Source organism: Cloeon dipterum, chromosome 3 (assembly GCF_949628265.1).
Source record: "Cloeon dipterum chromosome 3, ieCloDipt1.1, whole genome shotgun sequence".
Classification (NCBI taxonomy): Eukaryota; Metazoa; Arthropoda; class Insecta; order Ephemeroptera; family Baetidae; genus Cloeon; species Cloeon dipterum.
This window is the reverse complement of record NC_088788.1, coordinates 22,045,745-22,073,197: the sequence shown is the minus strand read 5'-3', so window position 1 is coordinate 22,073,197 and position 27,453 is coordinate 22,045,745. Positions and strand designations below refer to the sequence as shown.

Genomic DNA, 27,453 nt, shown 5'->3' with positions numbered 1-27,453 from the left:
CAGCTGCACTGACAGACCATCTGGCGGCTAATGCGAAAACTGTTCAAATACCGAGAAAAATGGCAGGCGAGGAAGATGACGACAACAACTCTTGGTACATAAAAATATTTTTTCTAGACAAATTTGGGCGCAAATCAGTTCAAAACAAACGCAGACATTGGCTGCATTTCTTTTTTGGATTATTCTACCGATTTCACCATCATTTTTATGAAAGAGTCTAGTTTTTAAACAAAATGTGGCTAAGCACCAATTCCAGCTGGAATTTTGTTTTTACAAGGCATGATTGCCTCAATTTCTTCATCGATTGTGTAAGACGTCCAGTTCTAAGAGACATTCTCTAATGTCTTTGATTTGCCACTTACTTCCAGCTTTATCACACCTTCCAGTCACAGCTCTTGTGTAAATTTAATGTGCGGCTGTGCGCTTGCATTATGATGTGTTTGTTTGATAATAAACTCTTATCTCTGCTGATTTGCTTTGCACACACGATAGAAATCATTCTGCTAAGGATGTAGATATATAGTATTATGTGTATTACTCTTCACCAGGCCACATTTCACTATAGACCGCCTCTGACTGCAGTCGGCTTTTAAGCCCTTTTAGATAAGATTTTTCATCAAATACCAGTATGAATCACTCGAAACTTCGAATTTTTCGTGTTTTATATTCTATTAATAATTGTTTTTGCAGCTAAGTGTTAATGACACTTTTTTTCTGATCAGGGTTATCGAATTGGAGGCGGCCCTTCTTGAGGAGTGCACTCCATCAGAGGTGTGGACCATGGCGCAAGGAAGGTCGATCCCGGACACTCTGAGGCCTGAGGTGTGGCAGGCATGTCTGGGGGTGCAGCGGAAAGAAAGCCCCCTGCTCCACTTTTCCGAGATATACGATTTGCCTGAACAGAGTGCATTACGGTCCGATTGCCAGCAAGCAGTTTGTGAGCCGCTCACTTGCTTGTGCTTAGAAACTTAATTAATCCTACTCTGCCGTCTGCAGCTAAATTAGGCAACGAGGATGAAGATAAAGTATCTGTGATATCCGACTTTGAGTCAATTCTCACGTGCTATTGCAAATCGACGAAATCCAAGTACGAAAAGGGGAATGGCTGGATCGAGATACTGCTTCCACTTCTGTCTCTGAAATTACCACGTGCTGAAACTTACAACTTGTTTGATTCTATTCTGCACCAGTACATTCCACGGTATATATAACTTGATATTAATATATATTAGTTCAAGTACTATAATCTATCATTATAAGGCGTTCGCTCTTGCTAACATGAACAAAATCTATCATATCAACTCAAATAATATAGCATAATTGTTCAAAATAATATATTGGAAACCATGACTGCCAGGACTGTAATTTTCATTTCACTTAAAATGAATGCTGTCAAATCTATGATGGGTGCTCCCATTAAAATTGATTCTTCCGTATGTAATATTAATTGAGAATTTCAATCACTTTTAGTGTTGTAAATGCCTTAAACTTCAATTATATTATTTTAACAATTCATTTAACTATTACTCTTGTCTGCTCTAGTTCTCGCAAATAACAATCCCTTATTGTTCTTGCATAGGGTAGTAATTTTTTTTTAATTAGCTTGATCTTAAATATTTCAGGGGCTGTATAAAGAATGGACTTCCGTTCCAATTGTTCCATCTGCTGCTTCAATACCATGATCCTGAATTATGTTCCTTTCTCGACACGAAGAGAGTCAGTCCAGATCTTTACTGCTTACCATGGGTAACATTTGAAACGTATTAAATTGCCATGACCTTAATAATTGCTCTAATGAGTCCAGTTTCAAAGTCTGTTTTCGTCCAATTGCCATCTTCCCGCCCTCTTGGCAATGTGGGACCATTACTTCCAGCTGGCCGATCCGTTCTTTGTTTTCTACTTGGCTTTGGTGATGCTTGTCAACGCAAGGTAGTATTTTGTAATTTGTAAAAGTAGACTCATCATAAAATATAAAACTCCGTTGCAAAACAGAGAACAGATACTGTCGATGAAAGATGATACCAAAGCTATCGTCGTGGATGCCCTTTCCATGATGCCCTGTGATATTGTCGCAGAAGACACGTCGGACTTTTGCACGCTGGCCCAGTACTACGCAACCAAAACACCCTCATCATTCAGAGCGGTGAGATTTGGTGGTGTTTCATTTTTTGCGAAACGTATTACTCTAATGTTCTCTCAGGAGCTAATTGATGCATTCTTCGGCCCAGAGCCACCGATCCCTAATGAAAAACTTGGCATTGCCCAAGCTCTCTGCCTTCCTGTCTCAGCACATGACTTGGTTTTCAACCCTGAACTGCCAGAGGGTGACGCTGTTAAATTTTTCTTAGTTGACTGTCGGCCTGCGGAGCAGTACAATGCAGGCCACTTGCCAACAGCATTCCATCTTGACTGCAATTTGGTAATTATTGCGTCGTGATCTATTTTTCTATATATTGCAAATTGGATGAACTCAAAAATATTTCAGCCATTTAAAGAGAAAATTTAAAAAATATATTTTTTGGTTCATTCTAGTACCTGCTTGATATTTTAAAAAATTAGAAATTTTTTTCTAGATTTTAAAATTTCTCAAATTCGTTTATTTTGCACGAAAAAGGTATTTAGTAAATCCAGAAATATTATTTTTTATTTTTAAAATAACGGTTTGAAATCTACTATTCTTTCCGATTTCTTTGTTCTTTTCCGGTGTATCAATTATAAGTACAAGAAAGGTTGGACAGTGCCAAATGAGGGTACTTTTTTATCTATTTTTCAAAGACCTCTTTAAAATTTACGATTACTAAGTATTGGTAGTTGTAAACTGTGTTAACATGAAACAAATATGCATATTAATCATTATTTTTAAATTTCCATGGAATTATTTCAAGTTATCATATAAAAAGAGTGTGTCTTCCAGATGTTGCAAGAACCTGCAAACTTTGCCACAGCAGTTCAGGGCCTTTTGGCTGTCCAGCAGCAAGCGTTGGCATCAAATTCAGTCGCAGGTGGTGACCACCTGTGCTTTTTGGGGTCTGGCCGAGAAGAGGAGGATCAGTATACCCACATGGTGGTCGCTTCCTTCCTGCAAAAGCACACTACTTACGTCAGCATGGTTGCTGGTGGATATTCAGGTGACTCACGCTGCTGCTGACGTGTTATCAAAATGCTAACTTTGAACGTTGTGCAGCCATTCACGAACTGGTTGAAGAAAACCCTGTAATCAAGCTGGAGGATCACAATCCACAAATTTGCGTCGGTTGCCTGAAAGAAAACAGTTTCCAAGTGCAATCTAATTCCATGCAGACGTCAACAAGTTCATATGAAATATTTGGCAAGTTAAGTGCGGCGATGAAAAGCAAATCGGCTGAGGTCAAAGAAAAATTGTTTGAGTACATAGTGAATCCAACCGGGAGCAATGGTCAAACAGCAGACAGACACGTTCGCAGCTCGGACAAGGTCAGCAAGAGGTACAGGAACATGGCTCCTGTCTTCAGTATTGACGACGATGACGCTGGTAACTCATCATTTTTATTTTTTGTTTTGCAACATTTTTATATCAATTAACACAATAGCTACTTATAGCAACCCGCCACATTTGCTAAGAAATTGTAATAATTTGAGGTCGCATTGCAAGAACTCAAGACTAATCTAGCTTGAAATTTGTTGTTCAGATGCATCAAGTTTACACAGTTTAGAAGACGAGGCTGACCAAGAAGTAGTTTCAATCCAGACCTGGCTGAAGAAGCCTGATGTCGTGAAATCATTCAAATGTCATGAAGTTAAAATGAATGGCTACATGTATGAAAGGTAACTGAAACATTTTTACTCACAATCATATTCATTGGTTGATAATGATGAGCAAATTTACTGCTATGACATGTTATGATTTAAGTTATTTCCTCATTTCAGTTATCTCATTGTCACTTCGAGTCACATTTACGTTTTGAGAGAGATCCAAGGGAAAAAAGGCCTAGCTAATATAGCCGTGAGGAGACCAGTGTCCTCTATTGTCAGAATCACATCCAAGAAAAAGCATCCAGATTTGATTACTTTCAAATACGGCATTTCCGAGGGGGACAAGCCAGTCATCTCAGATATGGACAGGTAAAATAATTGACATTTTTAAAGGAGCTTTAACTTAAAATTGGATCTATGATAGGTTTTTAATACCTGAAGCTGCTGAAGCCACAAAAGTCATATCACAGCAAATTATGAAGCAGCTTAATGCAAGTTCTGCCTTGCCGAAATAGCAGATGGCTATGGTTGCAGCAGCCAATCTCATCCATCACATTAATTTTGTTAGGAAATTCTGTTATTCCTGTTAATTTTTCATATTTTAATTCCAAAACATGCATTTTACTAATGTGATTGTATGGTGCCCAGAATCTTGTATTTTGCACTCCTTGCACATGCATAAGCGTTTTTGCTGATTGGCAGTACATACACACTGAAGATAATTGTCTGCGAACGAGAGTCTTAATATTTAGTTTGTTGTCAAAAGCAGCAAATCCGAAGGCTGCAATGGTTTATTTATTAAAAAAATCTGGATTATGTAACTGTTTCAAATTAAAATCACTCGACAATAGAACTGTTGTTTGAACTTCTTTTTGTCTCTCATCTCTATCAATCTTGCGGAACTTCTGGAGATGTGGGGATGTTGATGCAATTGTTTTCAATTAGCTTATTTCTGCTGACTTCAGCTTTCCAGGTTTTGCCAGCAAGATAGAAACCTGCAATCTCGCTGATGCTGGTGCACTTCCACAGATCTGGTTCTGGCTCTTCCAAGAAACTCTCAATTTTTAGCTGTTGAGTTTCTGATGATGATTTGACTGATGGGATTTTTTCTTTTATGAAACTTACAGCAAATCCTGTTTCATCAACTTGGATAAGTGGACGAAGAACTTTAGTTACTTGCAGAAACTGAGGTTCGCTCAAGGCTTGCTCAACAACTGCTATGGGGTGATGACTGGATGTGCGCCAGGTGCCATCAGGCAAAAAGTTGCCTTTTAGGAAATAACTCTCTCTGATCACGATTGCAAGTCCTTGAGGCTGAAATAGAAACACATCCTGTCTTTCAATTGGGGTTGATATAAAACACGGTAAAAAAATATAGGCGCAAAATTAATAGTGAGAAACTAGCCAGTGATTCACACCCGCTCCTGTTACCTTGCCATTCTGCCAGGTTGAAATAAGGCAGATTGCAGTTGCAGGAGATTTGTAAACGATCACTCCTGGCCCTTCCATGACACCGGCTTTCCAGCCACCAATGTAAAGACCTCCAGTAAAATTTAAAAGTCCAGCTGAGTCTTCGCGCAGTCCAGACTTCCAGAAACCTCGATATTCCTGACCATTTCCGAATTTAATTGTGCCACGACCGTTTCGCTCATCTTGATCCCAAAAGCCTAACTTGCACGTGGAAAATTATTATTTTTACTGACTTTGCAATGTGATGTTGTTTGAAGAATAACCTTTGTATTCAGAGCCATCTTCATATTTGCAAATACCATAGCCACTCCGCTTCCCCAGGCACCATTCTCCTTCGTAAGTGGCCAAGATTTTGCCCTTTTTCATGACCTGATAAACACCTAAACCTTCCCGCACACCTCCTGAATAGTGGCCAGAGTAGGTATCCTTGTTCGGCAGAATGGCTTTCCCATCTCCATGCCTCTCGCCTAAATCATTCCGTTCTCCTTCGTAAGTCTAACAAAGAATTAGCGATAAAAGTTTGTTAATTTCATACTATGTAATATAACAATAGTTCAACGCTTTGTTAAACTTAAAGGAGAATTAATGTTTTGTATAATTCCGAATTCACCCACTTTATACTGCGTGACTACGTGGAATTCTATAATTCTATTTACTCTTCACTCAGAACTCCACTTACCCCAAGGAAATTGGTGTTCTCGTCACTCTCATCTCCAGACTCATCCGACATTGCTTTAATGGCTTTGGAACTCTGCCTATTTCGTTTATCTCCCCAATTTAAATTCAGCAAAAAATTCGACAAAAAGATAAGTTTGGGTCAATCTTGTGAATTTATCAAGTTCTGATCAACAATTGGCTTTTTCAACTGTTCATTTTTTATTTGAGACATATCAGTTGAGTTACGTACTTTTAGGAAACTGCAAAGGGATGGGTTAACAAAAGCAACCCAACAATCAGTATCCCAGTGTGAGGAAGGAAAAATATTACATATAGGAATCGATATACCACAGACTGATTGTGATGATGTACATATTTATTAGAAACAAATACATACACATGTATTTCAGACTGATTAGTGTAGTAAATTTTTGAAAATTGTAATGTTTGGAAAAAATCATTTAAATCCAACATGCAACCCATCAAAAAGGGGAACATAGTCTGTTAATTTTTTCAAATCCTGAACTATCATTAATACAGTGCGATAACTCAATTATCATAGCTTGCACCATACGTTCTAAACTAAATTATAATTTGAAGAAAGGAATTAGAAATGGAGATATGCTTCATATTTTATTTAGATATACTCGACTATTCATATTTCGACTTTTCATCACTGTTTTCAATTCCCCAAATGAAGTTCAAAAACATTTGTTTGTCAAATGAACAAAGATTAATCCAGTAAAGAGCCAAGGCAACATTTTATTTGTGAAATATTGACATCATGTTTGTGAAAAAAATTTGAATTAGACAGAACACGAATTAGATTTGAACGAGATGTGTAGACACTGAGTGATACAATATTAGCATTAATCTTGTTCACGCAATGAATTCAATTGAGGAAATAATATTATCAGGAAGAAAAATCAATGTCCTTAGACGAACGTGAGTTTCACTTTCTTACTTTTACGTTCAAAGATCAAAGAGGCGCTTACACTACTTGCTTGAACTGTCATCGCCTCCATTAGCGTCCAGTCAGCATGCCAATTAAGGCTGCCTTTTCCTTTTCCTTCTTGCGTACCACCTCGATGTTTCTCGCCTTCCAAACGCTCTTTCGCAGTTTAATGGGACGACTGCCCACGTAGCGACCTGCAAAGAAAAACAAAAACGACGGTTTACTCAAGGGAAGATGGTTGAAAGTGACAAAGCAGGAAAGAAACCAAAACACACGGAAAGTATGGCAGCCTGTCAAAAAACGTTGCGTGGAAAATTTTCACAGAGTACAATCAAGAGTTGGGACTCTTCAAAAGTAACAAATTTAATAACAAAGTTTTGCTACGGATTTTTTTAACTCCCTAGAGGTAATGATTTTTTGTTTCTTTGAATTCATCATGGCGCAAGAGGTGTCTCCTGAGATTGCTCAATTGCTCATTATTGAGTTTTATGTTTTCGTCAGAATTAGCAGGAGAAATACTGACGTTAATGATACAAAAATAAAAATTGAATTCAAAGCACCCCAATAAAATTGATCTTGGAATGTGTAGGTGTTAGCGAAATGGAATGTTAACGATAAAATCATTAACGCTAACAGATTCTCATCGCGCACCCTAATTGGGATGAACTTTTTAAGTATCATTTGCTGACGCACTTTTTAAAGAAATACCTACCTGTTACTATGCCAATAAACGTGGTCAATCATTCTTCCAGTCAACATGAGATAATAAAACTTTGCTTAACATTTTTAACAAGCAATTTTCGAGATAGGATTTGCTCAGGTTTAGGGAAGCATGGCTAATTTACTTGGATAAATTTATACCATTAAGGAAATAATCATTTCAAGTAAGAATATTATGGATATTATAGGATTTTCAGAGAATTCTAGAATTGCGAAAGCATATTGAAATATCACACGATTTGAGCTCTATTTGAGGTTTTACAATGAGATATGATAGCCATTGATAAGATCCACTAGACCACGTCCTGCAATGTACAATTTTATGACTTCCCAAGCGGTAGCATCATTTCGAGTTTATTGCAAATTCCAGCTTTGAGCTACATTAAGTTTGACGAGAGAGCAGGATGTTGTTTTGAATTCAGTTCCAGGAATGTATTACCATCAAACAGAAACAAAAGCGATTAAGACTCACGCTTCAGCACCCTTCATAATATCTACCAAAACCTTTTTCGTTTCGTTTTCATGCAAGATCGCTCTTTCTTATTTACTAAGAACGTTTAACGGTACGATCAAGAGTTGAGAGGCTTAAAAGACATTGAAGGAAAAAAACTTCTCCCGAGAGAGAACAGTATAAAAAGCACTCGAATAAAAGGGTAATTGATTGATCATTAATGGACACCAAGGAAATTTCATTAAGCACTCTGGCAAACTCAATAAGAGTAGAGTGACTGAATAACTGACGGGAGAAAATATTATCTTTATAACATTTTAATCATAGGCGATCGGTGGATTTGGATACACCTCAAGTGGCAGTGGCCAATATCGTGGAAAAAACAGGAAAAAAACCATATATATATAAACCGTAAATGGTATAGCGACCAAAGGGAAATTTGGCCAGGAAAATTGAAATTTATGAATTTTTCCTTCCTGCCTCCTTTGGACACCTCAAGTGACCCTTGACCCACTTACATGCACCGATCGCCTATGATTTTAATGGCTAAAAATGTGTGCGGTTCTCATTTTTGGAGTATTTTTTGGACTATTTCAGGTTAGGCAGACCAAGGGCGTATCCTTAGCTCCATATTTGTAAAGTTTATCAGTGCTTGAGTAAAGCTTCTGTCTGTGGAACTTTTTTTCACCGAATTGATTTTAACGAGAACTCAAATTTTATTGAATCTAAACCTCAGCCAAATATTTTCGTCAACACCCTCCACTGAATGATTTATTCATGTTTACAATCAGTGATTTTCGTTGTTTTTTTATGTGAGAATGCATGGTATTAAGTTACTCTACTGATCCACAGTTAACTTAATTTTTAATTTAATTCAAGTAACCCGATCTTATAAATTATTGTCAACACTCACACACGTGCCCTGATTTTAAATAACAATGAATTAGAGTCAATATAAAAAATTAGCTACAAGCATAATACTCGGCCTTAGTGTGCCGTTTAATTCCCAATTTTAATTTATTTTATATTTATGTAAAATTTGAACTGAATCTATAGTGCTTTCTACATATCCCTGCAGAGCATAGAAGGTAGATAATTCAGTTAAGAGAAAAAAAAATCGGTTAAAAGAAATAAACAAGAGAAAAAGGAACACTGCAAATTGTTACAAATGATGAAAAGCGAGCAGAATGTAACTAAAAAGGTTGGCAGTTTTTGTAGGACAGCTTCAGCCCGTTGTCGCAGGCTGATTGTGCAGTGCATACCAAAGCGGCGGAAGTATTTGGGAAATGAGATTTTGGACACCCGGGGCGCGATAACATTGGAAGAAGCAACCCTCTCTTGGGTTGCCTTACGCCCACACACCAAGATGCGTAATATTGCTTTGCGATCTAGGGTGAATACAAAAAACCGGCCAGTATGTGGTGAAAATTTTAACGTGTAAGAAAGATATTAAATAAATGTCGTGCAGTGATTATAAAAGAAAAAATTGGGCCAACTTTGATGAGGCTCAAAATGAGTAGGATTCAAGAGGAGGAGTTTGCACAAGTACTTCACCACCCGAGCCTTAGATCTGCGCCTGACTCAATCGCGACTGTGCCCACTTGCCAAAGGGACGAGCCGCCCTCGCTTCAATCTGCCACCACCCGACCAACATGAAGCACCTGCTGATCTGCGCGTTCTTCCTGATTGCCACTTCAAGCGTCTTCAGTGCCGTACTGCCCTGTGTTTCACCAGAGGACTGTCCAGATTACTGGACTGAAGGTAAGTGTGTTTCAATGAGCATTGCATCATTTCTCATTGATCTTTTTACTGATAAAAATGTAAAATTGAGTAAGTATGAACTCAAATAAAATAATTTTGCACAGATTTAATATCTTTACGAATATTCCTGTCGCAAAAAAAGATACATTTGCGGAGTGGAATCTGCTCTGCTAAAGAGCACAACACGATAAGACTTAGTCTTGACCTAACCAAAACAGAGCTAAATGTGAACAAAATTTATCAAAAATTGCAGGTTTAGCAAAGGTAAACTCTACTGTAGATCAGCATTGGTAATTATGTTACGTAAATTACGTACATCAAACGAAAGAAAAATGATCACAACCAAAAGGGTTTGCACATGCAAAAGCAATTGAAGCATGGGAAAATCTCAAATAGGAACAAAACTTATGCAAGCCACCGACAGGAAATTTTTTATACTTATATATAAGCATATTTGGATATGTGACGTGGTTGACAGATTTCCTTGACAGTTCAATTTCTTTGGCCTGGTTGAAATTTCTCGATTATGCTTGCGATCGATGCCCAAAAACTTAATTGGTTAAAAACTTCGTTTTTTCTAAAGTAAATAATATACAGTATCATGCTACAGATAAACGTTGATGTCTTAAAAAAATGTAGTACAGCCCTCAGACTTTATTTTGAATGTAACAGTCAGCCTGTACCAGGAAAAAGAGTTAATGGAATAATTTAAGGGAGAAAAATATTATCTGTTGACGTATATCCGGAAAAAGAAGCCAAAGAAGCTTTCGCACTTCTCATGCGGGGGTGGGTTAGAGATCATTGATGCCGTGCCCATGTGGGGCACACTTTGAATAATTCACAATGGATAGTGCGAGTGGATTTGGCACACGAGATTTTCCTCCCTGTCCTCTGGAGACATCACCTTTGCGAGAGAGCGCGTATGCCAGATAATAAGGTTTTGAACGTGTGTCGGGTTCCAGTAAAGAAGGAAAAGGAGCCGTGCAAAAGATTTGTAGATGGTGCGGAAAGAGGAAACGGCCGAAACAACGTCATGAAAAAACAGATGTAAATCTTCAAAATGGAAAAATTAACTTAGTACCTTCTTTTAAAGTTATGCTCAAAGTATTTTTTCTAATAATACTAGCCAGTATATTTAATATGTCAAAGGTATACGCTTTCTTTAAGATTTGAGATAGCGAAGAGATGGTAAATATTTTTGATATTCGATATATCAGTCTCTCTTGAGTATGGAAAGTTTTACTGAAAAGAAAAGCTGTTCCAATAAAAGGTCCTTCGATAATGTACTGATCTAATTGTAAGCTACAGCAATATCTCGATTTCTTTCATGTTCTAATGAACGAAATAATTAAGTATGAGAGGAACATTATGTACTTAGGGGAGCATACATTTAAATAAAAGTTCCAGGAATATATTGATTTGCTCATTATGAGATACTTTGGCCTTCTTCAATTGCTCACATACTAAAAAAAGCTAAATTACCAAATTTATTTCAGAATTATGTTCGTTACCACGGCTATCTATTTAATTAGCAATTCACGTAAAACCAGATAAGACTTCCAAATTACGACCTAAATTGAAATATTAATTGACACATATGCATTAAATTCTTGATTTGATTTAATTATTACAGAGCGAATGCGCGATCACTTAATTCGCTGCTGGAGGATGGAGTGGTGCAAAAAACGAATGCGTCAGGCACTGGAAGAGATGCGCATCGAGCAGCTGGAGCAGTTGTTCCCCTCGAGGACCCTTTCAAAGAAAGATGTGTTCACCAGCCGTGGTTGGGGTGCCGGAGGGATGGTGTCGGCACACCTCAATCACGCCAGCAACAGAAAACTGATGCAACAACAGCGCGACAACCTTCGCCAGGAGAGGCAGCCCGAAGTGGAAGGCAAGGTTCGCCAGCCGCGTTTCAGCCCCCTGCTCGGCCTCAATCCCGGAGTGGCGTTGATTGCCGACTCTAGGATATTTGAAGAGGACTTTGATGAAAACACACAGCCCCCGGAAATCTCGCAAACGCAGATCAGCCAGCCCAGGGCCGAGAACAACTTGCATCACAACAAAAACTATTCCAGCCTGCCACAGCTGTTTGTTTCCTACGGTTGGGGACCGCTTGGAAAATAATTTTGGAAATGCTGCAGTTTCATTTAACATGTTGGTTCACGGTTTGTTCATTTTCTCATTGTTAATTCGCTCATTACTAGGTTATTAGTGCAGCAATAAATGTGCAATGCAAACTCGAAGGGATTTTCATTTTAGGATTATTTTCATCTCCAAAAACCATGTTTGATGCTACAACCTGATCTAGATAGTTATAAAGTTGCTGTCGGGCAAGATTTTAAAAGATCCTAGACAGTCCTACAGAATATTTTGTTGGTCTAAATTTAACTTTCTTGAAACTTGCCTCAAATTGCAAAAATTTTCGATTTTGTTAACAGTTTATCTACTTCTCATGGCAAGAAATTCGCCAAAACTTTCATCTGATGAATACCGCAAACAAATAAAATGGTCTCGCGAGCCTCAGTGAATCAGTTCAGTCCAGAAAAAGGACCACCTTGTGTTATAGTGCTATCATTTTCACACCAAGGGTTTAAACAAAATGCTAGACATTAATCACTTGAAATTATTTCTCGCATGCTGGATTTGATGCAAACTGCAAACAAGCAAGAAGCGAGTTCAGGTACTGCAAATATTTTTCATGTTGCACCAAAATTATTGAGAAATTCTAGTTAAATTGTGCACTGATTGAAGGTTAATTTTAGTCAGATATAAGTATTAGAAAGTTTTGTACTCACCATTCATTTCCTTCATAGCTCGTATGAAGTCTTGCGGATCTTTGTAGCTAACAAATCCAAATCCCTTGGTTTTGTTAGATCGTTTGTCTCGAATCACTCTGGCTCTTTGGAATGAAGGATACTTGTTAAAAGCCCTGGTAAGCACTTCGTCGGTGACATCATTACCAAGATCACCACAGAATATTCTAAAATCATCTGACAGAAAAAAAGAAAGTAAGGAATATAAACTTTTGAAAAATGTGCATAATTCACCATCTGGCCAGTCAAGCAAGGATGTGTCTTCCCAAACTTGATTTCCACCTTGCCTAATGATACGTTTTCCACCAGCTTTCTCAATCTTCTCCTGTCTCTTTTCCCTGGCCTTCTTGTAGCCAATCTCTGCCAAGTCAATGGAAGGTCCAACATTTGCAGGCAAACCGTCATCCTTGCTTTTTTTCTGTTTAATTTTAGGGAATCATGTTAGAATTAACCCACATTTAACAGTAACTGAATTATTAAGTGATGCGATGAGCAAATGATTTAATTTAGATTCACAAATAAATCCAAGAAGCTCAACTTAAAAAGGTTAATCACTACAATAAAATAGCAGAAGTAGCAGACTAGGGTTTCAACCTCTCCATGCTGGGTGAGCAAACAAAACTGAAGGCCAGCATGCCTAACTTGTCCCCTTGTCTTACCAGGTTGTCTACCTTACGAGGTTTTTTGGCTTGCGGCAGTCCTTTTATTTCCATTGATAAAGGTGTCGGTGCAGGTTTCTTCAAGACTGGCGGTGCGAATGCAACAGGCGGTGGGGGTGGTGCTTTATAAATTTTTGGTGTTGCTCTGCAAGAGAGGAGAGTATTATTTTATATCTATGTTAATGTTCGATTTTGAATAATAACACCATAACTTGAAGTCTCTTGAATACTTACGAAACTGTCGCTATGCTGCCTGCAGCTGCTGTTACAGAGCTTGGCCGAAACACTGAAAATAAGGGAATAAATGAATACATACAATTAATACAACTGCTTCAACAATGAGTTATGTGTGCCTTTGAACTTTGAACTTTTCTCATTAGGGGAACCAAAGCCAAAATTGAGATTGAATCATATCTCTCACCTTCCAACCATCATTTATGGTTAGTTGAGATGAGAGAAGTCAATTAAATTTTAATTATTGGTGTGTTATAATTACATAACTGGCTCAAGAAAGTTTTTTAAATCTGAGGGTATGAATACGATTTAAAAAATACACATATATATGTATACATATAATTATATGTATCTACATAGTGGTCTAGGAGGATGATAGCTTACATGGCGGTTTCTGAAGAGATGCAGATTTATGGACAGAGTGAGGAATTAACATTGGTGGCATTGGTGGCGGCGGAAGAGTCGAACGTGCACTGCCGGATGGAGGCTTTGAAAATGACGCTGGTCGTGCTCCAATTTCGGCTTCAAACCTGGAACAACGCACGGAAATGATAATGACGTTTCACCATGCTTCCCTACGCTGCTACACATACAAACAAATTGTTTACGGAACGGAAGCATAAAGTTTGTAATCAGGGCACGATAATCTTTGGTGGATTTTGTCGGGGGAAGTTGTAGAAAATTACAAACCTGCTCATCTCCGCCTCCATCATTTGGTATTTGTTAGACATTTTGAAGCGTTCCAAATCGGTTCGTCTGGAAAATCGCTTCTTATGTCATGAAACTTGGGTCAAATTTATCAATTTTGTATGATGGGAATATTAAGGGCTATGTTATCTGCTCTGTGGCCTATGTTATTGTTATTTTCTTTTTCTGAAGCAATGCTTACAGCTTAGAGCCATCTAGTGACAAGATGTTAAAAGTCGCGCGTTACGCTAATTGAATTTCAGGAACTGCAGTGTACTGGGCCTGACTGGGCCTAAAGCACCTACTTTTGGTTAATAATCCTATAAGAATTTAGGAAAAGAGGAAAATGACACTGTATATTTATGTTTTAACAATTATTGGAATATATTTTAAATAAATTATTTAATCAGATGATGCTCATCGCACCAGAAGAAAAATATGTAAAAAAATATTTGGTTAAACAAAATATAAATAACCTCTTATAATATTATATATTTTGAATGCTTCAATTTTAAGCGAAACGTGAAGAAAATGGAATAATTAAGCGAGGATCATATTATTGTTTTATCCGTTTTATCTTTGTCTTGCCATAACTTGACTGTTTTTCTCGCTATTAAATATTATTTCCTTTATTTTTCTTTTAACCACTCTCACTCGCGTATCTACACATTATTAGTACGTTTTTCTCAGATTCAATTTCATGGTCTCATTAGTATAGATTAATATTCAGGTAAGCATAATACAGTATATATTTATATTAAGACATATTATTATGTCAGATCTATATCTCAAAGAGAACAGTACAACACATTTCATAAGTGGGGATCAGGGCTGTTTCAAATGAAATTGCGAGCAAAATAGTTCTTAAAGAAACTGTTGAAATTTAAGTGAATGCAGAGCAAATATTGACTATAATATGTTGCGTCTTCTTTTAAAGAAGCATATATATTATATTGTCTTGAAAGATAGTGTATAATTGTGATGTTTCAAATCAAGAGGATTTGTCTGGAAATATAATAATATGGCATTTTATTATCAAAATGAGTGACAAAGTACATTTTGTGGCATTTGAGCATTGTTGATTTTTTTATTTGATTCTCCACTTAACTCTAGAGGTCTCAGCCAACAGCACTGTGCCAGCTAATTAGACGTCACGTAGTCAGCCGCCAGCCGCGCCTCAAATTTTGCTAACAAAGCTGCTCCAGCCACGTCAAAAAGCTGCCCCAGCTGCCGGTACTAATAATGCTCAGCTGCCGCCAGTCAAAAATTTGGCTTCAGCCAGGCAGCCAGTCGCTGCCTCAAGCCTCAAAATTACGCTGCTCATTGACCCCAATTTTAAATATATTCAAGGCCACAAAATTACTTATGAGGCTCGGAAGATCATCAAGTACAAAAAGGAAATAACATCCATGCAAGATTTGTACAGAAATGTCAAGTCATTGCGTCATTTGAAGTCCATCAAATTCGCGTGCAGTTGCTACCAAAACTTCTGTCATTATGAAGTGATTTGTGCACTTTTTACCACTTCCAACTTGAATATTTATGTAGTACAATTACTGTCCACAATTCAACATTGCACAGTACAGATTAATTAGCACTAACATTGCTATACAGATTACATTTTGCGAGATCATTGAGAACGACACTTTTCAGTGTGGAGCACGGTGAGAAATATATTATTGTCAATATACACCAGCACTTTTGCTTCTGCTGTTTTGAGTGTTTTTAGCGGTTTGCGTTTGAGTGTACAAACTTTTGGTCAGACATTTCAGCTTCTTGCAAGTTGATTTCTTTTTCACAAAAGAGACCTGAACACCAATATCTTTGGTCTCCTTATCTGATTGCCTCGACTCTTTAGAACCCATGCTAGCATTCACCTGTGCAATGGTGAGGAATGGAGCTTCTTCGTCCGAGCTTGATGACATATCAGATTCCTCCTTCTTGGGCGAATTGCGGGGTTTAGAATTTACGCACTTCTTCAGGCTTCGAGAGGAGCCATTCTGGCTTCTTTTCGAAATATTCTTGCCCACTGATGATGATGATGATGAAGATTGATCAGACGAATCGTGGCTGCTAACTCTGCCATTCAGAGGGTGATTATCCTCAATCTCAATGATGGTTGGACCTTGATTTGATGGCCCAGGAATTGCTACCATCTTATGGGGAAAAACGTGGTTAAGTGATCGGCAGTGTGGTTTTGTTTATTTTCAAATTACCTCCACATCTTCTAAATTTCCGCTGTTGGATTCCTCATCAGAGATATCGCTGTCCATCTGCCTTGTGAGTTTAGCCACCATTGAAGAGCTAGGAACATCGGTAAGAGCTGCACGTCGCTGGCTTAGTTTGCGAGCAGGTTTAGTCTTGTAGTTCTCTACAGCGAGAGGGAGAGGTCCAGGCAATGGAATACCTTGCATAAACTGGAAAAGAGGAGTTTACTTAAGCTTTGTTTCATATTGCCGTTAGTCTTGATTCCATCAAGGACACATTGTAAAACAACATTTAAGTTATCAGCTGTGTGCTAACAACATAATAGAACAACAAACATTGGGAGGAATAATTTGTTATATGGAATCAATAGATGGTATTAGTCAGGGGATTGGATTTAAAATGAACATTTGATTTTTATGCTGTTTAATGCGAGAAAAAAAACGAATAATTAATATTATATTTTAATATTCAGATAGACTAAACTATAAAATCTTCCTCTCCATGTCACAGAACACAATATTAAGAACAAGAACTTACATTGCTGAAGCCAAAGGTATTTTGACTGTCCATCGAGCTGACACTGCAGTGTCGAGAAGATTCGATTTGAGAAGCGTGAAATTCCATTTGTGATACTTGGTCAACATGACTTGACCGAGACCCCCATTTGCTGCGCTTGTCGTAATTTCGGTGTCGCGACCGCCTATGATTCTTCACACTGTGGCTCTATATTTAATTATTAGTTTAAAAATATCATCCAATGAACAAATAAATTACCATTTGCTTTTGTCGAGATCTACGGCCTCTTGTCTGGTGCCTAGATGTTGCGACAACTTCAGATATTGTTATTGAGACTTGCGAGTCAAATGAATTTCTTCTTGACTCAAGCGAAACCCTGGGATTTTAAAATTTAAGTATTAAAATTGGAAATTATGACATAATTAACTTTCAATGAACCCTACTTTCTAAAACTCATCCCAACATCCGACTCAATCGAATCTCTGCCACCATCAGAAGCAGAGTCAAATTTGGGAAATGCTCCTCTCCGTTTTAACAGCCTTGGCAACTTGTTGGCCCACGATGAGTTGAATCCTTTAGAAGACGGTTGAGAATCCATGTCAAAATCCATTCCTGTGAAATATTGACGTGAATTTGAGTGGAAATAAAAATTTGAAAATTTCTGACCAACTGGATCTCCATGAGAACTGCGGTAGCTGAAGGACAAGCGCCCTTCGTTCTTCAGCATGCCCCTTTTAGCATATGCTTTGGCTATGACCTTATGCTTCGGCACATTGATGTCTCTGGTCTGTCTTTCTTGGATGGCACCAATTCTCTGTTTTTCCATCATGTGCATGGCGCTAGGATCGCTAAAAGATCAGCAATTTTAGAATTAATTTTTAAAGTTGATGGTGAATATAATTACGCATAATATTGGGACATGCAGCAGGGAAGTTTCTTGTAAATAAATCTTTTCCAAGTTTCTTTGGTTTGCTTGTTGAACATCCACGACGCAGCCAGAGTAGAGAACACGAAAGGCAAGATAATATAAAGTTGAGCCATTAATAAGCTGGGTTGCGATTTCAGTTGGCATGACGAGCTCTTTCCCAAGGCTTGGCACCTGGACTCAATTAATTATTGTTAAGATTCCGACCAAAGTATTATGCAGAGCCCTTACATGATAGCTTCATCAAGAGCCGAATGCCAGCTGTCGGCATGCTTGTATTCATACAAGTGAACCCAGAGGGTGAAAATCACAAGAAATGCTGCAATGATCATAAAGATCGTCAGACGAAAAACCATGTTTTGGATCTGCTGAAAAGCTCTGCGAGAAACTTGCCCTCTTGAGTTGCTTTTTATTTTCAACAAAATGCGCAGACCTGCAAAAATTCAATTTGATTACTCATCTGCCACCAAGGAGGATAGCTGAAATAATCTAACACTTACAGACGCTTCCCAGCAATAGCTGCGTTAGTCACAGTTTATACTTGTAATATTTTGACTTTAAAATTATCTTGAACTCACATTTGATCAGAAAAATTCCACAAAAGATAGTACATATTAAAATTGGGACGATCAGCAGCACCCATCTGGCTATAATGCTCCCAATTCCAGCACCCCAGAGGTTGCCACCGGCAGTGCCAATGAAGCATATCCCGGATGTGCTGTCCGGATGCACTTCTCCTAGAGCACATGCGATGATTGTCAGGATCAGTGGGCATATCCAAGCTGCCAAGTGGAAGTAAGAACTTTGGTCGTCGGTTTCGTCTTTTTTCAAGCCTAGGAATAAGCAGATAAAATATTAAGTTGACTTAATTCAGTTAATATACTCACCAGCACATTTAAAACTCTTATACCACGCATAAGAAAACACCATGATCCAAACTAATGCGGCTATCATGAAGTAGTACACGATAATAAACACAACGATGCATGATAGGTTTTCGCCCATGCTGTAAAAATTAACAAAGGCAAAAACTTGCGTTAGAAAATGCATATTGTTTAAATTTTTGTGGTTACAAGGAGATACTGATAAAGTTTAGTCTGGGATGTGAAACATTGTTATTGGTTAAAAGAAACCGGACCATATTATTACTCATTTTTCAAAACTTCTGCATCATAAAATAGAAAACATGAGCAAAAACAATTCTCATTTGACACTATTTTTAGTAAGGTTTAAATGGCTTACTGATGCATGACTGGTGACTTGATAAACGATTTGAAGCTCAGAAAAATATTTTATGATCAAAAATCCACAGCCCTTGAGCTCTCAGTAAAAAATATCTAATTAATCTAATTGGGAAAATTTACCTGGGTTCAAATCCTCTAGCTGTTCCATCCTTCCTGCAGAGAATATCAGATCTATTTCCAGGCAGGAATTGCATAAGCCAACCAAGGTTGGAGAACACGCAGCACAGATTCAAGTAATACACGATCAAAGCTGGGTAGCGCTCAGACGATCCCCAATCAATCAAAAAGGTGAACTGAAAAGGGTTGAATCCTATAGATGCCCAAGAACAAAACAATCGAGATAGCTTACCACAGCAACGGAATTAAGGGCAAGTGCAATGCAACCACCCCAGGCAATGAGCTTGCGCAGCTGGTCCAATTCTTCCTTAGAATACAATGGGGTTTCACAGGGTAAGTTGCAACCTTCAAGTCTAGGATAGTGTCTCTTGGGGTCAGTGAACATGATCCCCGACGGTGGCACCTCGCGCACAAGTGGGTAAGGACAGGCTGAGCTTGTGTTGAACTTCATCTCCTGAAAAGAATCCTGAGGGGATATAAATGATTAACAAAATACATAGTGGATTATAATAAAACGCATGCCTTGCAGTCGTGTGGAAAGAGTGTGGTGTTGCTGCAACGCAGGAATTCAGGAAAGCCACTGGAATCATTTCCCAACAACTTGCACTGGCTTAGAGCTGATCGGCACAAGGTTTGTGAAGGAAGATAAACCACAGAGTCGTTGACACATTGTGGCAGGTGAAAGGCACAAATGAGTGGTTGCACCACTGCCCAGCATTTTGGAATCTTGTGTAAAATTTCCAGAGACTCGACGATTTCCTATAATTCAATCAAATTTAGCTTTGATGTTTGAAATGAATATTGTCAAGTTTTTGTTACCAGCATTCCAGTCAAACTGTGCACATTTGGCAAGAGGTCAAGGCTAACAGATGTGTACGGCAGATCATTTCCAAAGCACTTGAGTTTCAGAGGTGGACTTCCATCACTGACCCAAGTGTTGTTTATGTTTTCGCACGTGGTGTTAATTTTTATTTGGCAGAAATCTTGTCCAAGGGAAACTCCATTTTTCGACCTTCGGGACTTGCCATTGTCAGCAAGATCCAAGGTGTCACCGAATGCATCAAAGCTAGCAATTGTACTCTTAAAGATCAGCAAAAACCAAAAAATCCCTGCCAGCCTCATCTTGCTTTATTTTTAATTCCCTGATTTTTCCGTATTTCCTGCCTAGAAATCGAGGGTGCTGGAAAATGGGAGATTTATTTAACTTTCACCATGTTCGTTGTATAAAACAAAAAAGTGATTTGTTCAAAGGAAAAAATAAATAATTTTCCCCTTTGTATTTCTTATGGACAAAAAAATTAATTATTGTAAAATGGTTATGTACACGACGTCAGTTTAATAGCACTTAACAATTAAAATAAAATACAAGTAAGTAAATTGTCGCTAAAGGCACAACCGTGAAAAATTGTTAAATACATGTTTGATAATTATTCATGGTCCAGTTCCTTATACACACAACCTAAGCGTTTCTATAGCAAGATCAAGAAGTTTGGATGCTGCTGGACCACCCATCAAGCTTCACCCACGCTTAGAAATTATAGCTCTTTTTCGGACTGACACGAGCATTTTTAGCGTATTGTTGGTCAAAGTGAATTAAAAGAAGTGCAACATTCACAATTTGGTCAAAATAAAATGTCATACTTCTCACAAATCCCGTCGAAATCTCATTTTTTCGGCTTCTTCCTCGACGCGAGTGAGATACAGCATACCAAAACACTACGGGAGACCACCCATGTGGAAATTTCTCAACTCTCATTGGCTCAAGGGGGGCCAACATTTCAGCCAATAATAGCTGTGGTGTGTGTATTACTATTTTTTTGACTAAAGGCGGGCAAACCACACAGGAACTAATGTGAGGGCAGAACAAGTTTAGTACCAAATTTAATTATACAACCTGGTATTAGTGTACGCTCATTTATTCAAGGTACATGTTTAGTATGTAATATTTTTTGAAAAATAAAAATAAAAACTGGCCAGGTCGAATCGTTTAAATTTGCAATGTATAAATGCATTGCAAATTATAAAAACTGGAAAATATTACGCAGCGCATAAAATATTTAATTTATTTTATTTTACAATGCGACAAGATCCCATTATTAACTCATATGTGTAAGTGAACTGTAATATTATTTTAATTCATGTCTGTTGTACACTAGTGGTGTTTCTGAAACAAATAATATGAAATATAAAATATAATATTTAATTAATATTGGGCCATTATATTTTATACCTTATTTGATTATGTTCATTGAGATTGGGATAACAATGTCCAAATAATAATTATTATTTCGTATAATTAAAACATAGAATGAAGTTGATATAATTGTCGTTTTTATTCTTCAAATGTATAATAATTATTACGCTTGTCAAACAATAAGTGAATAGTATATAATTAGTATACGTCTTCTCCCAAATTTGCAACTGCTCTGCACCACATAATATATTATTATGATTCAAGTTGGTAAGTTAAAATCATTTAAAATAATGTATTACTCTTTAAGTACTTTATTAAATGATGATTACTTAAACACATATCTAATAATGTTTTGGCTAAATATAAATGGGGGTTATATAAGTAAATTTGACATTACGTTTTATATGATTTTACTTTTGTATTTTGAAAAATTAGATTTTATATGCCTGGCGCATCATAAGGTCGAAATATGGGTCGCTGTCAATGGATGAACTAACTCCTGCGTAATAATTTGTAAACTCCTCTTCAGTAACCTAAAAAATAAAACAGTTTGAGCGTAGAGCGTAGAAAAGTATAACATGATTAAGCACCTTTCCATCAATCAGTCCATCTTTTTCGAAATTCTGCAAGAACCGGTTGAGCACCTGCTCCTCGGTTAGTTCTCCACTCTGGTATTTAGGATTGTGCTTCACACTGTAGACACCCTTGAGATCATCGACGCTAACAAAACCGTCCCCGGTGCGGTCAAGTTTAGTAAACGCTTCTTTGATTAATCGTCGTCGGAGGGCGGACATGGGAGGCTTTAGAGACAGACGACGCGCGTATGAAATATTAGTGTGACACGCTTTCTAACAATGCACTTACCCGGAGCGCAAGCAGAAATTCATCGATGTTGATCGACCCACTGCTGTCTTTGTCAACAGTGGAAAACACGGTGGCGGCGTCGCCGTCAGTCAAATCGAGCCCGCTGTCTGCGAGGCCCTTGATGAACTCTTCCAAGGACAGTGACCGACTGCCGTCGTCGTCCATCCTGCGGAAAACCCTGCAAAAAATCAAACAAACGCAATACAATTTTCTGCAAAAAATGAGAATGAAAAATTAACATTGATATTTATATTAGTGCGTCACCAAATGACGGCACTCCAAGAATTTGAAGCACGTTTCCATGCACTAATTCGCGCTTTAAAATTTGAAAAATATATCAAGTACGAAACTAATTTTTTAAAATGTTTTTCAGTAACAATTGAGTCTAAACAGGACAAGAATTTTATAGTGCTACATTAAAATTAAAATTTTTGGGTGCCAAGATAATGTCCTAAAAATATTTCCTACGAAAATTGAAAAAAATGTCCTAAAACTCATCTTAGACTCAATTTAGGACATATTTATATATTTAGGACAAAATGTATGTATCGCTTATTCCGGTAAAATTTTGTAATAAATTGATAAAAGGTGGACAGTTAAAACAAGGCATACCTTCCAAGACCAAGTATCCCAGTGGATCCTCTAGAAAGACACTGGAGCCTCAGTTTTTCTAAAGGGTCGGAAGTCACTGCAAGCTGCCTTTTGGACTTGCTGACCATCTCCTCCTCCTGCCGGGTTCCAGTTGTCATAGGTCGCTGGCCAAACATGTTGATGACTGCAACCAAAAGAAATTGAAACCTATTTTACTAATATAGTAAACAAGTAAAGAGTGGTATATAATTAAGAATGATATTTGTTGGTCAGTGCTCATGCGGTTTTGGACTTCGCACTCAAATATTCACAATGAAAATTGTGGTTTGATAAATGTAATTAACTGTGAAAGAGAATTATTATATTTCTCGCACTCAACATATTATATTATAATAGCTCACATCTAACACGGTAGATAATTTATGAAATTGCGTGGAATTAGCACTACTGAGATAGCGCGGATTCCAGAGCAAGGATAGAGTTGCGGTAACATGCAAATAATAATGTCTGCATCAAACAGCAGTGAGCACATTTTTTTAACACCTAAAAAAGCTAAAAGACTTGTCCCCAATCCCAGCGTAATATGACGTCTTAATTTTGTTCATTTTACACCTCAGTGAGATAGTTATTAAAATGAGGTAATAAATAATAAAACATTTTATTATCAGCCTATAATAGGCATGACTATATAATACAAAAACACATTTAGCTGTTGAAGCAATCCGAAGGTCATAAAAATTCCTGAGATTCGGTTGGCTCCTTACTAATTTAAAATGATTATTTTGACCATTTTTGCGCTTTTCCCGAATAACCAGAATAGTAGCGTGGTGTAGAAAATTGAGATAATTTAACTACAGCGCTTTCATTAGAAATTTTTAATGTTGATTCAAAAACTAATGTCTTAAAATCCTGTTAAATAAGCTGCGAATAAAAAACTGGTGGCAGTGGTAGCGGATGTGGAGGTTTTCAAGTGACCACACCGCTCGCTCTCATTATTGCCGACGAAAAAAAGGAAAAAGGTGTATAATACACATGTCAAGATAATTTCCTCAGTAAATAGTGGTTGTAGACAAAGCATCAACAGTATGACTAAGAAAAATTAACATAAATGCTTCCCGTTTGAAATTAAAATTATCCAGAACAAAGCCATAGTTATAGTCATGTTTGTTCAAGGCTTCTGCTTTTCTTGCATGAACTTAACAATTAATAATTTTGAAACTTTGTCATACATTTGGAAGTCAATTGTACATTTTCTTAATTTTAAAATATAGATATCAATTTAAATACTTTTTATCTGATTTATGGGTGCGTGTGCACGCAAAGCCAATTGAGCATAAATGAAGTAAATAATCTAGTTATAACAAAAATCACAGAAGTCTTGTTCCTGATTATATGCTGCCACTATAATAATTATAGACGTGTACGTGGCAAAAGGCAGCATATCGCAAAACACCCTTCAGCTCTCTGCGCTTCAGCACACAATCGCGCTCCCATAAAAATAATTTCAAACTTCCGCCAAAGACGGGCGTATCTCCTTTTAGTGCGGATGAGATGAAATCATCGCAAGGCAATTGTGAATAAAAATTTGGCCGCCGTGCGATTTTCGACGTTGTGTCTTTGTCTCTCTGCCTACAGTGAGCCGACAGAATTTTCACCACTCGTGCGCTCTTTGGCCCCGTTTTAATGTATGGGGAAGTGAGAACGTGCACCAGTATAATGTATGAATTTTTTAGGTTTGCGTGTCCGGCAAAGATAATCGCGCCGCGCTCACCCCGCGGGATACTGGTCGAGCGGGCTTGAACAAAGTTTGCGAGTGGAGGGTGGTGCATACGAGTGTGACCCACTGACCCATCTGCTTAACAGATAATGAACTTACAATAAGAGTGTGAGCGTGTTCCGTTAACGACAATAGAGTCTGTTAATTTGGTTTTACACGAGGTTTCAGTAGTTTGAATCAATACTTATCCAATCTAATAATCTAAGTTCGCCAGAAGAAATAAGATACAACTCATGAATATTAAAGAAGAATATTATAAACATTTGCTAATATTCAAGGCGATGAATTAATTTTTTACTACGCAGCTAAGTTATTTAAAATAAAAACTGATTTAGTTTTATTTTACAGTGTAAGAATTTTCCGTTAACGTGAACTTGAAAAGTTTGTACCGAGAAGTAGAATAGCTAAAAAACATCTACTTTCTTACTTGAAAAATATAGCCATTAAAAGCAGTTAAAAATATAATGGATGAGTTTGGAGCTCTTTAAGTGAATATAAACTTTAAAAAATTAGATTATAGACCAGAGCTAGATAATAATCGAACTAAAAATAATAACATCATCTGATGTAAAAGTACACGTCGTGTGGTATTAATATGATTACATTTTCCTAGTTTAACTAATTTGTGCATGGAATGTTTCTTATTTCTTGTATTAAATTAATATAGTAATTCTGAATGATCATGGGTTAAAAACGACAGAGTTGACTAACTTGTACGTCATTTTTATTTTGCATAAATTTCATTTTTGCCACATTTTAGGTTCACTTTCGCTTTACAAGCAAATGGAAATTTCCACTTCCATCTTGAGAATATTTCAAATTTAAAAAAGATTTTTAACTATTATATACATCGTAGTTAACAATATTTGTTGTCGGGGAAATGAGTAATCGAGTGATACGATAAGGAAATAAATGCGATAAAGCCAGCAGCTATTATATTGATTTCTGCGTATATTTGCAGAACACTTCAAATTGCACTTGCACTTGCACACACACACACACACACACACACACTAAAAGCCTTAAAAGCATCAATGAGTAATTTACTTGTCGTTTTTATGTTTAATGGAAACTAATCTAATATATAGGCGCAGTTATTGCTTTAATCAGAAAATCAGAAAATGAGGGAAATATACATAGGAACAAAGAAAAGGACAGAACTAAGAAAATCATGCCAATATGCAGCTAGGCCCTCTGGCACCGAAAAATATGTATTTAATATCCCATTACTTCTTCAACATTGCCAAACATATTATGTTGTATGTTGTGCACACGTCACAAAGCAACTACAGCATAATCTAGTTTACCTGAATGAGTTAAAATGGCAAATATCCAAAACGTGCATTATAATGCTGTAGAAAAGCGCCCGACATGCGATAAAATAATTACTTTGTCAAAGACTCTTAAAAGCTGACTTTGTTTTATCGCTTCCGTCAGATAAAGTTTGAAATTGTACAGCGCAGTAAAAAGAAGTCCTGTTGTGTAATTTTCCTGCTATCTAGCAGACTATTCGCTTGCTTGAACGGACAGGTGCTGGAAAGATGGCGAAACGATAAAGGTGAATTACCTGAGCGCGTGAGGAAATCGACCGGCTGTCTGCGATTATTCACCCTGCAGAAGTGCGAGCTGCGGACAGAGCGAGTGTCTGAGCTCGACTGCCGGCGTGTGTATTGATATGCTTTGTTGCTTTCCGCAGCGAGAGAGAGCCAAAGACTCTCCCGAGGCGGCGCCAAAAACTGCTGGTTGAGAGGCGGTCACACTCCCCTGGCCCTCGTGCCAGACCAATTTGTGAGAAGTTTGTTACCGCACGAGCTGAATTGATGCATATCGAGCGTATCAAGCGCTTCGAAAGTCAGTCAATGACGATAAATGAATAACAGAATGAAATTTAATGTACGAATAGGTGTTGGAAAAATAACTAGACCTTTGCAGTGTCCTTGTCAGCAGTATTGAAATTTTTGTCGATTTTTACGAAGCAAATTTATTCTGCAAGAATAATAGACTTACCAAATTGCTAGAGGAAACGTTTTTACGTGTACACATAAGTGCGTTTATTGAGGACGGTGCTTGCACTGCAAATAATACATATATGACGCATATAGATTATACACTTTTACACATGTGCCATTTTACCATGGTTACCGTACGTTTGATAATATATTGGTCTGGTTCTTTTGACAAAGAGAAAATAATCAATAGCAGCATATTTAGACGCCAAAAGCACAAAACTCTTCAGCTAAAATGATAAGCAAGTGCCGGTCTCTTAATTAATCTACTAAAAATAAAGAGGTGTTCTCTTGAAAGTTGATGTATAGCATAATTAGAGCGAAAAACTTTACTTGTAAAAGTTAAGAAAAGTTGTTTTATATAGTCCTCAACCAACAGATCCACCGGCTTGAGAATATATAAAGCGCCTGCAAAAATTAATAGGTACGCAACCGGCAACACAAGTGACAATAGCTGGATACATACCCTAGGAGATAGGATAGATGATAATATCGATTCCAGAGTCTCTGCACTTCTAATGAGGCCTAAGCGCCCTCTTGCTGTTCGTTCGCGTTTTTATTGAAACACGCAGTTTTCGCAAGTTGTTAGCTATCAGGGGGTCGCCCATTTCATAAGATATGGAACGATAAAGACAAAATATTGTAAGGCAATGCATTGGCTAGAAAATAGGGCGGCAATATTTACACTATGTAGGAGTGAGTAGGGGCTGGAAGACATACCTAAAATAGGTGCGGATTGAGAGACTGGAGTAGTTATTTCTTACTATTTGCAACAAAGACCTATGTATAAGCACCAGCCGTTAATTCTTCTGAATTGGCTGGACTTCCGAAGATAAAAAAATTTCTTTCTTAAAAAAAATTAAATAATG

General features: G+C 37.5%; 6 protein-coding genes across 10 annotated transcripts; 2 read left to right on the top strand and 4 right to left on the bottom strand.

Moving 5' to 3' along the window:
• Positions 1–9: 9 nt before the first annotated feature.
• TBC1D23 (TBC1 domain family member 23) lies at positions 10–4,585 on the top strand. Of its 4 annotated transcripts, none has more exons than XM_065486871.1 (13): positions 10–94; positions 723–937; positions 1,006–1,201; positions 1,623–1,746; positions 1,805–1,929; positions 1,993–2,143; positions 2,201–2,419; positions 2,915–3,128; positions 3,185–3,511; positions 3,570–3,605; positions 3,669–3,804; positions 3,907–4,101; positions 4,157–4,585. In XM_065486871.1, exons 1-13 carry the CDS (start codon positions 60–62, stop codon positions 4,245–4,247), a joined length of 2,064 nt encoding a protein of 687 aa, XP_065342943.1. In that variant the 5' UTR covers positions 10–59; the 3' UTR covers positions 4,248–4,585. The 4 variants fall into 4 exon arrangements, with proteins under 4 accessions (XP_065342943.1, XP_065342942.1, XP_065342944.1 ...); XM_065486870.1 differs by having other exon boundaries at positions 997–1,201; XM_065486873.1 differs by lacking the exon at positions 10–94 and adding an exon at positions 516–626 and having other exon boundaries at positions 997–1,201.
• LOC135941381 (radial spoke head 1 homolog) lies at positions 4,480–5,993 on the bottom strand. The gene is made up of 5 exons (XM_065486878.1): positions 5,882–5,993; positions 5,466–5,697; positions 5,164–5,399; positions 4,858–5,046; positions 4,480–4,800 (listed from the first exon to the last, which is right to left on the bottom strand). Exons 1-5 carry the CDS (start codon positions 5,930–5,932, stop codon positions 4,621–4,623), a joined length of 888 nt encoding a protein of 295 aa, XP_065342950.1. The 5' UTR covers positions 5,933–5,993; the 3' UTR covers positions 4,480–4,620.
• Positions 5,994–6,596: 603 nt separating this feature from the next.
• LOC135941380 (RNA-binding protein 42) lies at positions 6,597–14,316 on the bottom strand. Of its 2 annotated transcripts, none has more exons than XM_065486876.1 (7): positions 14,146–14,316; positions 13,840–13,985; positions 13,456–13,507; positions 13,222–13,366; positions 12,797–12,980; positions 12,545–12,739; positions 6,597–7,008 (listed from the first exon to the last, which is right to left on the bottom strand). In XM_065486876.1, the coding sequence occupies exons 1-7, from the start codon at positions 14,184–14,186 to the stop codon at positions 6,884–6,886; spliced, it is 888 nt and encodes a 295-aa protein (XP_065342948.1). In that variant the 5' UTR covers positions 14,187–14,316; the 3' UTR covers positions 6,597–6,883. The 2 variants fall into 2 exon arrangements, with proteins under 2 accessions (XP_065342948.1, XP_065342949.1); XM_065486877.1 differs by having other exon boundaries at positions 13,234–13,366.
• LOC135941383 (uncharacterized) lies at positions 9,150–11,975 on the top strand. Its single transcript, XM_065486880.1, has 2 exons — positions 9,150–9,746; positions 11,380–11,975. Exons 1-2 carry the CDS (start codon positions 9,638–9,640, stop codon positions 11,871–11,873), a joined length of 603 nt encoding a protein of 200 aa, XP_065342952.1. The 5' UTR covers positions 9,150–9,637; the 3' UTR covers positions 11,874–11,975.
• A 185-nt stretch (positions 14,317–14,501) lies between the features above and the next one.
• On the bottom strand, positions 14,502–20,880 carry smo (smoothened). Its single transcript, XM_065486868.1, has 15 exons — positions 20,794–20,880; positions 19,972–20,332; positions 19,675–19,911; positions 19,385–19,618; positions 19,156–19,328; positions 18,679–18,797; positions 18,370–18,624; positions 18,023–18,224; positions 17,771–17,965; positions 17,533–17,714; positions 17,310–17,478; positions 17,125–17,242; positions 16,888–17,073; positions 16,359–16,559; positions 14,502–16,298 (listed from the first exon to the last, which is right to left on the bottom strand). The coding sequence occupies exons 2-15, from the start codon at positions 20,272–20,274 to the stop codon at positions 15,825–15,827; spliced, it is 3,048 nt and encodes a 1,015-aa protein (XP_065342940.1). The 5' UTR covers positions 20,275–20,332; positions 20,794–20,880; the 3' UTR covers positions 14,502–15,824.
• A 606-nt stretch (positions 20,881–21,486) lies between these two features.
• Positions 21,487–26,295, bottom strand: LOC135941382 (calcyphosin-like protein). The gene is made up of 5 exons (XM_065486879.1): positions 26,146–26,295; positions 22,823–22,985; positions 22,211–22,388; positions 21,937–22,146; positions 21,487–21,879 (listed from the first exon to the last, which is right to left on the bottom strand). The coding sequence occupies exons 2-5, from the start codon at positions 22,975–22,977 to the stop codon at positions 21,778–21,780; spliced, it is 645 nt and encodes a 214-aa protein (XP_065342951.1). The 5' UTR covers positions 22,978–22,985; positions 26,146–26,295; the 3' UTR covers positions 21,487–21,777.
• Between the last annotated feature and the right edge of the window lie 1,158 nt (positions 26,296–27,453).

What these genes read in the sequence shown, in the direction of transcription:
- LOC135941380 (XM_065486876.1), bottom strand. Translation starts at nt 14,186, where the DNA reads ATGTCTAACAAATACCAAATGATGGAGGCGGAGATGAGCAG. An exon ending in ATCTCTTCAGAAACCGCCAT is followed by an intron (nt 13,508 to 13,839) that starts GTAAGCTATCAT and finishes CCTTATTTTCAG; the next exon opens with TGTTTCGGCCAAGCTCTGTA. An exon ending in CTCGTAAGGTAGACAACCTG is followed by an intron (nt 12,981 to 13,221) that starts GTAAGACAAGGG and finishes AAAATTAAACAG; the next exon opens with AAAAAAAGCAAGGATGACGG.
- TBC1D23 (XM_065486870.1), top strand. Translation starts at nt 60, where the DNA reads ATGGCAGGCGAGGAAGATGACGACAACAACTCTTG. An exon ending in CTGCACCAGTACATTCCACG is followed by an intron (nt 1,202 to 1,622) that starts GTATATATAACT and finishes TAAATATTTCAG; the next exon opens with GGGCTGTATAAAGAATGGAC. An exon ending in ATCTTTACTGCTTACCATGG is followed by an intron (nt 1,747 to 1,804) that starts GTAACATTTGAA and finishes TAATGAGTCCAG; the next exon opens with TTTCAAAGTCTGTTTTCGTC.
- smo (XM_065486868.1), bottom strand. Translation starts at nt 20,274, where the DNA reads ATGAGGCTGGCAGGGATTTTTTGGTTTTTGCTGATCTTTAAGAGTACA. An exon ending in ATACCTTTGGCTTCAGCAAT is followed by an intron (nt 16,560 to 16,887) that starts GTAAGTTCTTGT and finishes CCTCTTTTCCAG; the next exon opens with TTTATGCAAGGTATTCCATT. An exon ending in GAAATTTAGAAGATGTGGAG is followed by an intron (nt 16,299 to 16,358) that starts GTAATTTGAAAA and finishes TTTCCCCATAAG; the next exon opens with ATGGTAGCAATTCCTGGGCC.
- LOC135941383 (XM_065486880.1), top strand. Translation starts at nt 9,638, where the DNA reads ATGAAGCACCTGCTGATCTGCGCGTTCTTCCTGATTGCCACTTCAAGC. An exon ending in TCCAGATTACTGGACTGAAG is followed by an intron (nt 9,747 to 11,379) that starts GTAAGTGTGTTT and finishes TAATTATTACAG; the next exon opens with AGCGAATGCGCGATCACTTA.
- LOC135941381 (XM_065486878.1), bottom strand. Translation starts at nt 5,932, where the DNA reads ATGTCGGATGAGTCTGGAGATGAGAGTGACGAGAACACCAATTTCCTT. An exon ending in AGAACACCAATTTCCTTGGG is followed by an intron (nt 5,698 to 5,881) that starts GTAAGTGGAGTT and finishes ATTCTTTGTTAG; the next exon opens with ACTTACGAAGGAGAACGGAA. An exon ending in CAACCTGGCAGAATGGCAAG is followed by an intron (nt 5,047 to 5,163) that starts GTAACAGGAGCG and finishes TTTCTATTTCAG; the next exon opens with CCTCAAGGACTTGCAATCGT.
- LOC135941382 (XM_065486879.1), bottom strand. Translation starts at nt 22,977, where the DNA reads ATGTTTGGCCAGCGACCTATGACAACTGGAACCCGGCAGGAGGAGGAG. An exon ending in GGGATACTTGGTCTTGGAAG is followed by an intron (nt 22,389 to 22,822) that starts GTATGCCTTGTT and finishes GATTTTTTGCAG; the next exon opens with GGTTTTCCGCAGGATGGACG. An exon ending in ATGGACTGATTGATGGAAAG is followed by an intron (nt 21,880 to 21,936) that starts GTGCTTAATCAT and finishes TTTATTTTTTAG; the next exon opens with GTTACTGAAGAGGAGTTTAC.